This window comes from Echiichthys vipera (assembly GCF_963691815.1).
Source record: "Echiichthys vipera genome assembly, chromosome: 6".
In the NCBI taxonomy this organism is placed as follows: domain Eukaryota; kingdom Metazoa; phylum Chordata; class Actinopteri; order Perciformes; family Trachinidae; genus Echiichthys; species Echiichthys vipera.
In genome coordinates, this window is record NC_139831.1 from 9,834,483 (window position 1) to 9,846,492 (window position 12,010).

General features: G+C 40.2%; 1 protein-coding gene across 1 annotated transcript in view; it reads right to left on the reverse strand.

Annotated features, from left to right (window-relative positions):
• Positions 1-2,735: 2,735 nt before the first annotated feature.
• tnmd (tenomodulin) overlaps positions 2,736-12,010 on the reverse strand; it is a 50,004-nt gene continuing 40,729 nt past the window's right edge. Inside the window, exons 6-7 of the mRNA XM_083915258.1 lie at positions 8,923-9,017; positions 2,736-4,014 (exon numbers count right to left, since the gene is read on the reverse strand). Coding sequence (XP_083771384.1) covers positions 3,805-4,014; positions 8,923-9,017 — 305 coding nt within the window. The 3' untranslated portion in view covers positions 2,736-3,804. The remainder of the gene's footprint in view (positions 4,015-8,922; positions 9,018-12,010) is intronic.

The window sequence follows — 12,010 nt, forward strand, 5'->3', positions numbered from 1 at the left end:
TGCAGTCTGTTCACTTGTCAAACATGTTGCCAAGGTTACTCTTAAATAGACCTCTTTTAAAATGTTTGGGGTTTTCTCACAGAAGAAAGAGTAGATGTATTTAAGGATAGCAGATGTTGCATTGTTTTAAAATATCAAGAAAATGTAAGAAAACATCAGCGTCTGGTTTGATAGTGCAGCAGTACACCTCTCTGTACACAAGATGGCACTGGTAATACGCGTGACCTTAGCAGAGCCTGAGCCTCAGTCTGGATGGGAGAGCTATTCCTTCAGGTTACTAATCTAAATACAGACACTCCTCATACATTGGTTTTCACTCTCCTCCACCCCAGAATAGCAACTCACTGATGTAAATGAACAAGAGATTATTTGAAATGAAAATAAGCAGCTGGGAGTTAAGTTTCATTGCATTTTTTTATGAGTAACAAAGGGAATTAATTCACTTGTGAGCCTCAATGATAGTTGCCATTCCTCAGGTCATGTAGGCAAAATCCTTTGAACTGTGCCAACCTGGCAGACGCACGGTATCTCTGCTTTTCCTGCAGAGTAGTCGATCTGGTGTCTTCTCCCCTTCAAAACAGCGATAAACAAGTGCTTGAGGGTTTCTTTTCCTAGACAGTGTATCAAATGCTTGAGAAAAACTGCAGGGCTTCATTTGAAATTATATATTCTTTCATTCTGCTCTACAAGGGAGGTGTTCACTTTCACAGATTTGCCTCGTATCTAACGTAGACAGTATTGAACCGCACCATACATGATAGGAATGCAAATCATCCTCAACCTATTTTATTTTTATTTAGTCGTGATATGGCTTTGCTCGACTCACTTTCGTCTAGTTTTCCACTGCGGATAGTACTTGCAACATTCTCAGCTGATCGCCATAGTGCCACCATGTGAAACTACCTTGATGTCATGTCCTTAACTCTAACTGAATCCTTTCAGCAGCAACCAAACAGGGGAACATCTGCACTTTGTCAATAAAAACAGCGTAGTTTTGCTGCCATCTTTTAAAATCTGAGGTGAGTGAAAAAAAGAATAATTCTGGTTGCTGTTGACAGTAACTTTTAACAATCTTGTGTCCGTGCAGGAACTCTTAATGATGATTCACTCTAACCAATCAATGATTGTATTTTCTTGGAACCTCAACCAAGATGGTTACTAAAAAAAGAAAGTACCAGGTATTGTGCACATCTTTTGCTAATGGAAATTTTCAAAAGTGAGTTGAGTAGTGAGCCGTGCTGCAGTAGAAAACACAGCATTATACAGGCACAGGGGTATTAAAAATCCCTGTACTGATAATTAAAGATCATTTGATTTTGAGTGGTTCAAGTATTCACATTTTCAGGGGAAAACATCTCTCTTCAAGCTGCAGACTCTGCCTTGTTTTCTTTTCCTCTCTACATATTTGAAGTAGTCTTTGAAGGCAGTCGCTATATATCGTGTTAACTACGCTACATGCTTTACTTACATTATTTACATTTTATTTGAAAAGGAAGCCATGCACACTGAATGCAAACAGATTCAAAAGCTATAGATTTTTGCTGCAGATGAGATTCATCTAGATACTTCTTAGCTACGTACACTGACCTCTGGAGATTTGTGCATTGCATACCAAGATGGGGATGTGCTTTTGAGCATGCAACAACTGGATTGTGATTTATTTTTTATTCTCTCAAGTGCAATCGCATTGCTACACCATACAGTGTCTTTTCTGCTTCTCCTCCATGATGTTTTTAATTGTGAGACGTCGGTGATGTACTTTAAAGTTTGACTTTCATGGTTTATGTTGGACTTTTGTCCCATCAGGCATGAGCGGCTCTCAGGAAACCAGCTGTAATATCTGTATCAGCCTCTCCAGTCAGGGTGAGCCATCCCTTTCAGATGGACTCTCAGGGCTTCCATGGCAATTTATTCTCACGACTACACAAAAGAGTCCTTAAAGTCCTCAGAGACCTCTGCAGACAGACAACGGCATCTTAAGAAAAATAACACTCTATACTATTTCCTAATATTGTGAAAGCAAAAGCTCCTCTACAGCAGCAGAAGCAGCCAGCATGCTGTATGAGTCCATTTTAATAAACACTCAACTATTTGATGTGATAAGAGGGACATAGTGAGAAATGAATTATATAAATTATGAACTTTTCAGAAATGCCTTGGGGGCTTTGCTGTACACTTGTCAGTTTATTTGAAGGATGTTTGCAATTATTGCATTTGTTAACTCATGGCACTGTTTTTACTTGACATGCTGCTTTGGGCTATTGACATTATTGATTTAAAAATAACAATATGGTTGCAGTCTGAGCTCCATTATTGAGCCTATCCATAAAACATTTACATACAGTAATATGTTTTGCCGTCTTCTCCACAAAATGCATTTGGCTGCCAAATATTATTGATATCACTGACATTATTATCAGTGAGCCAACATGAGTCAACATCCAGCTTCACTTAGAAGGCGAGGTGCTTTTATATTACTGTAAACAATGCATTATTATGCATTAGATACACAAGAGACACTCAGGTTATTAAACAGAAATGATACAAGCATGCATGTCTATTTTTACTTGTCAACTTGATGCTAATTTTTTCTGCTAATGAGCAATGTGACTTATGAAGAAGAGAGAGGAGGTCTGTCAACTATGGATCGCAAGACTGATTCAAACCCACACTTCATCAGCTTTCAAATCATATTGTTGCATAAGATAAGACTCACAACTCACATTATTCATACAGTGAATTTTTAATTGGGGGAAAAAAATCTGTTAAGAGATTAAAAAAATACAGAAGACTTCAAAGCAAACTATGACAACATGAGTGCTCCATTTTTGTCTCTCTGTTTAACTTTCGAATATCTCCCTTCACTTGAATACTCTTGGGCATTTATGCACCTTGTTATTCCGATGACAGAACATCAATTGTAAATGCCTATCACGCTTGCTTATCTGTTACTTGCAGATGAGAGTTATTTCAGCTCGACACATTGAGATGTGGTGTTGCAGATTACAATCGCCTCAGCAAAGAAGGAAGTTTTTGAACAATAGCACTATTTAAAGCATTTTGTGGATTGCAACAAGAGGGAAAACAGTTGAGTATTAGGCAACAGCAACTACATCACAAAAGACAAATGAGGTCTGTGCGTCTTCATTTATACTGTACCTCCTAAGTTTAACATAAAACAGGTGAAATTATGGTTGTAATACATAAAGCCAGAAAGGAAAGCATCCTCTAATTTCTTTTGCTTATTTGTTTTACTTTCTCTCATTTTGTCTTAATTTGAATATCTTCCATAATATTCTAACTGTTTTAATCAGCTTAAGTGATAAAACAAGCTGATTTCAAACAACTGAGAGAAAACATTTAGCTAAATGATTAATGTGATAGCACCACAGGCTGTTGCATCTATTGTTATACTGCGTGTATATTATCATACATTACAGTATTAGTAGAACCAGTCTTTTTTACCTATAAAGTAAGAAATGAATGCACGACAAAGTCAGAACAGAAGTTTCAGGTGATATCTTTTAAACTAAATTGCACCCATTCAACAGAATCCAATAGCAAGAATATTATATGTGTAGATAAGCAAAGAGAATTACACAGCTGTAAGCGAGCAATTCCTTTTAAGAAAGAATCAAAATGCTTCAAATTCCATTTAGACTGTTTAACTGAGTAATACTCAGAGGGACAACTTTTAGATTGGATAATAACTGTGTGCAATGGACTGCTTTGGTCTCACAGGTGGTCTGGGATATTTATCAGAACGACATGAACCGTTTAAATCCCAGATAGCACACACTGTCCTCAGATCCTCCCCAGCATGCGGGCGATCCACCAGTTGCATGGCATGACGATCTGACAGATGACCCGGCCTCCTTGGTAGTAGTATGGCCACGGGTTGAAGCCGCCCAAAGGCTCGTGGTAGCGGCGGCAGTAGCGGTATCCACGACGACAGTGCTGGCAGCAGTAGCCGTGGTCATCCAGACGGTTATCCAGCTCAATTCCAACCTCTCTCTGCAAAGGACACAGCAGTGGGCAGGGTTACAATCACACACATGACAAATGCCAGTCCTCCCAAGGCAAGGGCAGGAGAAGAGGAGGAGGAGGGGCAGGAGAAGAGGAGGAGGAGGAGGAGAAGAGGAGGAGGGGGGCATGGTGTGAATTGATGAGCCTGCTTTGCTTGTAGGTCAGCAGAATATATGTAAAACCCAAACAAGAGTGAAGAGAATTGATGTCTGTGAAAAATGCACAGTTGTGCCATGCTTGACGACTGTGACAAAGAGATCAAGATAGCAGGGAGAGTGAGCGAGCTTCATGTAAGCTGCGGGAGCATAAAGCGTGATATAATACCTTTGACCTTTCTATTATACCAGAGGTAGCGTGCCTTGACAATACCCCATCTCTGAATCCAGCATTCACATCCTCTCTGCCAGAGCTGTTTTCAATCAAAGGGATGTCGGTTATTGGTCACCAGCATAATTACACCATTTCTTTCATCTCTGACCTCTTAACTCCCCCGACCAAAGCCCACACTCTGCACCAAAATGGCAGCCCCTCCTTCAATAGAGCAAAAATTAGAGCTCCCCACATCTTGGCGCCCTCCCCCTGACCTTGACTTTAAGTGCATGGCACATTCCTAAAGCAATTAGCAGAGTAATGATCGCCTAACAAGGATTCTTTCATTTGCTCTTGCTGGCTGCCTCTGAATTTATAGAGGGGCCAAATGAAACCCAAACGAAAAGGTAAATTGGGTAGAATTAATGACCCTTGGATTTTTCCATTGTGCTGGTTGGTTCATGCCCCCGTAGACTTGTGGGGGCTGAGTGCCATGCCTTTGATCAGGAGCAACACCAAATGGGGTTCGGAGAAGTGCCACTTAACTCACGGCACAAGTTGAGGCAGCAACTGCCCTCAGTACGCATTTGAACACATTTCAATCTCTTTTAGGAAATTAATCCTCAGAGACAATCCAATGCTGTCTCGTTCAACTGCTCGGATTCAGGAGTCGATGACTTCACATTCAGAACAAACTGGCATTATTCTCCGCAAGCACTTACAGTGACTCAGCTACATGCAACAGGGCAGAACAAAACACATCCACTGTCGGGAATAGAAAATGTGTGGGAATTGTTTAAGAGGAAAGGACCCGCAGGAGCACATGGCTGAGTGCCTTCAGTCCCCTGCTACATTAAGTGTGGGAATTAGGGGTTTTCTTACATCTACTCTATAAGTCAGTGGACAGTCAATCACAGTGGTTTTACACACATTTTATTTGTTTTCTTAAAGAGATAGTTTGGAACTTTTTAAGTGGAGTTATATGAGGTACTAAACCACAGTCAGTGAATTACCTATAGTAGATGAAGGTCGGCATGGCCCCAGTTTGGAGAAGCAGGGAGAAAGACAGGCATGGAAGCTCTGTGGATGGGGGCAGCAGCTAAATATGTTTTAGCTAACTAAAAAAGAACCACCTAAAAAAACAGTTTAAGTGTAGACTTGCTTGAGAGTATTTTTACAACTTAACCTTGCCTTGACCTTCGACAGCCCTGTTTACGTTAAAGTGAGAGTAACTGAGCCCGTTATATGCTCTCTTTAAAGCCACCAGACTCCTACGTTGTTATTGTGTGATACTGGTGTTTTAAAAGGTTAGACACTAACAAAACTAACTAACTGATGGAGGCAGCGGTAGACCAGAAAATTCATCCCTGGTTCTGCAAGGTAAAATTACTGTTTTCGTCAACGGAGCTTGGTGGCTTTGATGATAGCATAGCATAAAAGTTTCCCCTCAGTAAATGTAATACGGGAATGTCTGACTGCACAATAAATCTGTGAAAATATTTTAAATAAAGCGTACATTATAACTGATATTCAGTTTTTTAGTTGACTACAATATGTTTAGCTGCTGCCTCACGTCCACAGCCGTACATTGCTCAGCTTCCATGTCTGTCTTTCTGTCTAGAAAATGGGGGCGTGACAACCTCCATCCACTGTAGGTATTACACTGACTATATATAAGTACCTCACATCACTTATATATAAGTACCTGCGCAATCCCTGTATAATCACGTAACAATAAATTCATCTTAAGCATGACACATTTGATGTGAGAGATGATGAATTGAATAAAATGACACACTCGTGAGACATACTTAAAACACATAGACAGGGCACGACAGATGATATGGAGGAGAACTGGGTTTGATTTATTACTATGACAAGCACAGGTAGGCTTTTAATGATTTATTGTTTCAGTCAAGTTTCAGGTCATCAGCTTCCAGGCAACAATCTGTTATGGAAACAACACGAAAGCTGTCAATGGACCAATGTTAATCTTATCTGTTCCTCACAACCCAAACTGATGTTACGAAATCTGGCGCTCCGGCTCGGAAAATGAAGATTTTTTTTATTCAGATGATGCAGCGTTTATCAACACAAACAGCCAATAGGCAGCATTGTACCTTAAAGACAATTAATCAGAGCTATCCTTTTAAAACGGAGGGTATATATTAATCACTCTGGCTGCGAGTTGACGTCTCCAGTGGGATGCTGCGGTGATAAGAATGGTTCACCTTGGGAAATCTGAGGCAGTCACTCAAAAACAAGCAGCATTAATGAAGAGTAAAAGCCATTACCCCCTTGCTGCATCTGATTTCATCACACACTCCGGCTCACGTACACACACACACCACACACACACACACACACACACACACACACACACACACACACACACACACACACACACACACACACACACACACAAACACACACACGCGTACGCACGCACAGGGGAACCTTTGGGAATTATATGAGGCGCTGGATATGAATGAGTCTGCAGAGTAGAAAACTGCGTCAGTCATTCAATAAGATGTAATGAATCAAAGCCAGACTGCTCTAATCTCCACACTTGTTGGTGTTATTTCACACGCGCTGATCACCGCTCTTCATGAGCTTGAAGCACACGCCTGGATGTGGTATCAAATCTCATAGCAAAGCTCGTCACATTCATTCTGGGATCAAAACAGCAGAGATAACATTTCTGTTTCATACCCTGCTTTGTATTCCAAAAGGTTTTTTTTATGAAGAGGTACAGGACAGTCACAACATATAAAAATGCCTCAGCGCTTGTCCCTGATCTCAGATTATCATCTCACTGTGCTCTACAGTGAGTTGGAATGACAATGAAATTGGATGTAATTGAATGAGGAGATAGTCATGTATTTCAGTAAACACTGTCGGTTCACCGGAGTGATAAGGGGCTTTAGCTTCAGTGTAAAGATTTCTCTGGAGGCACAAACAGCTCCTGCTTTCACAGATTTGAATTCCTTCAGCTTTTTGCACCTCCGTTATGCATGAACACCCTGTTTTACACACAATACAAACACTTTGACGCAGGCAGAAACACATCGGACATGTTTACACATGTATGTGTAAGGTCAATTCATATATGAAAGCCACTCCTTGCTTTATGGGTCAAGGACAGTGGTACCATCTCCTCAGCCTTGTCAGATGGTAGTTATTCAGTTTAAAATTTCCAGGGCCACCTGTGATACACACTGCATTGTGACAGCCGTGGCAAAGGTCACTTTCATATATCTGTCAGCCTCTGTCACAAGGGCTCAAACGATTATTCTGCTTTACAGACGTGAATGGTGGGCGGCTCTGAAATCCAGAGTTATGAAACGCAGATGAAGCGAATGCACGTTATTATGTGTCCAGGAAGTGTGATAGATGAAAGGATGTAGGTACAGAGCTTGATTATGTGAGCAGCAGATTTCTGACTGCACATTAACATGAGGTCTGAAAAAAAAGAAAAAAGGATTGGCTAAGACATGTGGCATCCAACTGGAATGAGCGAGAGTTCAGACTACCAATTACAGACCGCTGCCTGTCCTCTGCTTGGTCACAAAGGCCTTTGTTATCAGCGGACCCACAAACAGAGCCAGCATGTGCTGCTGGAATGGATTGCAGAGGTATGCATTACTCAGCTGATAGTGCCAGAACGTTTCCAAAGGGGAGCCGAGTTTTTCATCCGCTGGTATGTTTTAATTGCATAGCACTGCATCTCCTGCCGCAAGATGAGGGAGAAGACAGCGGAGGCCCGGGGAGGGTGGGGGACGGTGGGTGGTGGGGGCGTTGAGTCGTTGAGCGGGAGGTGTTTCTGGGACAGGTCTGATAAATGTCAACATTATAGGATGTCTCATTTCTCTGTGTCTCTCACCATTTCTCACAGCCGAGCCTGACTCATTATCCTTGAATTTAACTTTAGTGGCTATTCACCTGTAAGTGTGTGTGTGTGTGTGTGTGTGTGTGTGTGTGTGTGTGTGTGTGTGTGTGTGTGTGCTGGATATATTTGCACCTCTGTATGTTCCTGATATCTTTCGTGGTCAACTGCAACTTTTTTGTGTCGTATGAGTGCATAATTCCTGTGTAATATACTGCTTTATATTATTTCGTCTCAGACTGAGGGATGAATAACTGTACAGTATTGAGCGGTTTACATTCAGTACACCAAAATGTGCCATTTGGCCTTTCAAGTAATTTTATACGCTTTGATAATTAAAGCATAATTAATAAGACGAACTTATCCGTGAAGCAACGAGTGACCTTGAGAGTCTTCCTTTGTAGTGCCTCAGAAAAAAAGGAAGTGAGAAGAGGAACTAACGGGTGCTGTAAGGCACAAGTTTCTGCCTTTGAAAGGCTGGATATTCCTCTCAATTAATGGAGAGACATTAAGGGAGTCTTCAATGAACTGGCCTTACTTAAACAGATATATAGAGCAATTGCTATGCCCTCTGGTGCACAAAGTCAGTTTTAACATCAATTAGTGAGCGATTTATATGCAGAAAGAGTCGAGGCACAGCCGGAGCTGATTGAAGAGGCTCTACTGTATCTGGTGGTGTGGTCCCAGGTTGGCCCACTTACATAGTCGTTTACCGCAGGGTGGTCCAGGACGTCACGGGTGAAACGATGACCTGTGACCTCTGCGTCGGGTGTGTCCTCATTTCCCAACTCAGCATCTGAGAGAGAATTAAAAAGAGAATACGTTTAAATGCTTGCAACAGTTTGCTCAATTGTTTGAGGTGAAGCTCTCAGATTGAATTTTGGCTTGTGCACTCTATTTCCACAGTGGCTCGGCGTTAATTACTGACAGTCAAGAGAAATATGCTGGAATTCATTCCAAGATTTTTCAAGCTTCAGTCAAAAAATAGTGTTGTTGCTGATGTGATACTAACACACAAGTCACTTTCCACTGATCCTAATTAGTAAAGCATACATATCTTTTTGAGGAGAATCCCTAAAGAGCAATTCCCCAGATGATTTCCTTTAACGTACAATAACTCTAGAGCTAGGGCTCTCACAATCAAGCGTTTTGTATTGAGTTTGGTGTATACAATCTATTCTCATCAACAGGTTTGTATGATATCTTACAAAAAGTTAAGCACAACAATTTGTATGACATTCTATGTTACGCATGGACCACAATGGTTAAGTTTAGGCAATACAATTGAATTTGTCTCTTTCTTTCCATCCGTCTGTCTCTTCTCTCCATCTCTCTCCCTCTCTCTCACAGATGGCCGTCCTCCATAGAGCTGGGTCTGTGCGACGTTCCTGCATGTTAAAGGGAAGGTTTTCCTTGCCACTGTGTGCACAAGATTAACTATAATAACTATAACAATTATGACTACTTTTACCAGTGCGACTTGTTGCTGTTCATGGGGGAATTCTTGGGTCTCTGTAAATCATAAACAAGTCACAGAGTGTGGTCTTTACCTACTCTATATGTTAAGTGTCTTGAGAGAAGTTTTGTTATGATTTGTAAAAAAAAATTGAATTGAATTGAAAAGGTGGCAGTTATGGTTAGACATCAAAGGGACTTGGTTAGGATTAGAAAAGAGATTGTGGTTTGGTTTAGTACTTCCAGAGCATGAACAGTTGTCCCCTGGTTGAAAGTCTATACGTTGACTTTAGCGGTCTTATGCTACATCACCTGCTTTCCTTTTTTGCTCCAGATGTGATTCCGACATTAATAAATACTCACTTTTCGTTAGTATATATATACGAACAGTGAAAGAGAACACATTGCGTGGGGTCATTGGAGTTCACCTCCTCCTGGTGAGGATTCCTTCAGTGTTTATAATTCTGGAGGTTTCTACCGGGACTGTGCACCGAGCTCAAATTGTTTCTCTTATAACAAAAGATCCAGACGATGGCCGACAACCGCAACACTGAGAGAGGATGTGACCAAATGCAGTTACTATGAATACATTCCCAGATTTCTCTGATTTGAACATTGTTGGAAACATTTTTGAAATAATGTGAGAACACAACTCAACACAATATATAACATAATTTTAAAAATATTTTACATATTGTCACTCTAGAGTTTAGAGCAGAGGTGCCCAATCCTGCTCCTGGAGAGCTACCGCCCTGCATGTTTTAGGTTTCTCCCTGCTCTAACACACCTAAGTCTCTAATGATGTGCTCGTTATCAAGCAGCTGAAGCTTGTCACAGGTTTGATAATCATTAGAGTCAGGTGTGTTGGAGCAGGGAGAAACCTAAAACATGCAGGGCAGTAGCTCTCCAGGAGCAGGATTGGGCACCCCGGGTTTAGAGGTTGCCTACTAGTATTTACATTTTCTGCTTCTTTCTCTTCTACATTTTAGAGGGAAATATTTACTTTTTTTATTACATTCTTCTTTTTGCAGGAGTTACCTTGTGGATTTAATGTTGTTTTACGGAGTCCTAAAACTTTTACTTTTTTAAAGTGTTTGGGAAGCTTTGCCATTGTGGAAATCTCAATTCAACCAGATTTATGGTAAGTTTTGTGAATAATGTTTTTATTAGTAATTCCTTATTTTGCCTTCTTTTGATATTCACTAATTATTTACTTATTTTTCCAATACAAAGTAACATTAAATATGTAACATTAATGGACCTTCAATGATCCAAAAGTAGCAGGGAAAAGAAAAATCATATAAAGAATAACTTTGAATGGTTCTGCTCCTTCCCTTCACAAGGAACAGAGTGATCTACCGTAGATGGTCTGCCAATATATTTCAACCTTTTATAAGACCATGCGTACATCAAAACACGCACAGACTATAATGCATCATGTCGTTCACTTATTTGGACTCTTTATATTTGCTTAAATCGAATAATAGAGTAGCAGTGTTATTGTGCCCCACACTTCTAAACAGTAACTGAAATATGGTCCGATATATCAAAATACCAACCCTGTCTCCTAAATGAGTCCCAGATAATGTTCGTCTTTGAAGTATCACCAATACGTTTAGAATTAAAGTCTGTAAAAGTCCCTGTATGGAGGATGTACAGTAACATTCTTAACTTAATTTACGTAACAAACATTCAAACCATCATCTTTTTCTTATTAACAAATAGTTTTGTATGGGAACGTTTTTTTTAGGATACAGGGCTGAATATCCTGTAGGCTGTTTATTTTGAATTATAATACTTTTAGATAGTTTCGTCTTCATATAAGCTATGTGAGGTTTCCAAGAGAGTGTATGGTCTTTAATTACACTGAACCTTAACCTGTTGTTGCTGTGATTTCCACCTAATTATTTTGATTTTCAAAAACATTCTATAAAATAAATGAGTTTTTATACTAACTTCTAAAAAGTCGATTTCTATCAGAACAGGTAGGAATAATCTAACTGGACTGGCAGATTGCTTTGACTTATTCTAAGACAAAATACTTTAAGGACTCACATAAATACCTCATTTATACTTTTTCAAAAAACACAATATTGTTATCAAACCAATTCAAATCAGATCCACCTTGACCAGCTAACTTGTGTTGTCAGTAACCAAAATCCAACGCCATTTCAACGTAGACAACCAACGTTCATTTGACCAAAAACCCAACATCTGTCCAACATCGGCTAAATGTCAAAATGTTAACCATTTTCATTTCCAACCAAATTGTACTGTAGTGTCTGTCCAACGTCCTACTGATGTTAAACTGATGTCCAGCTGGGATCTTTAAAC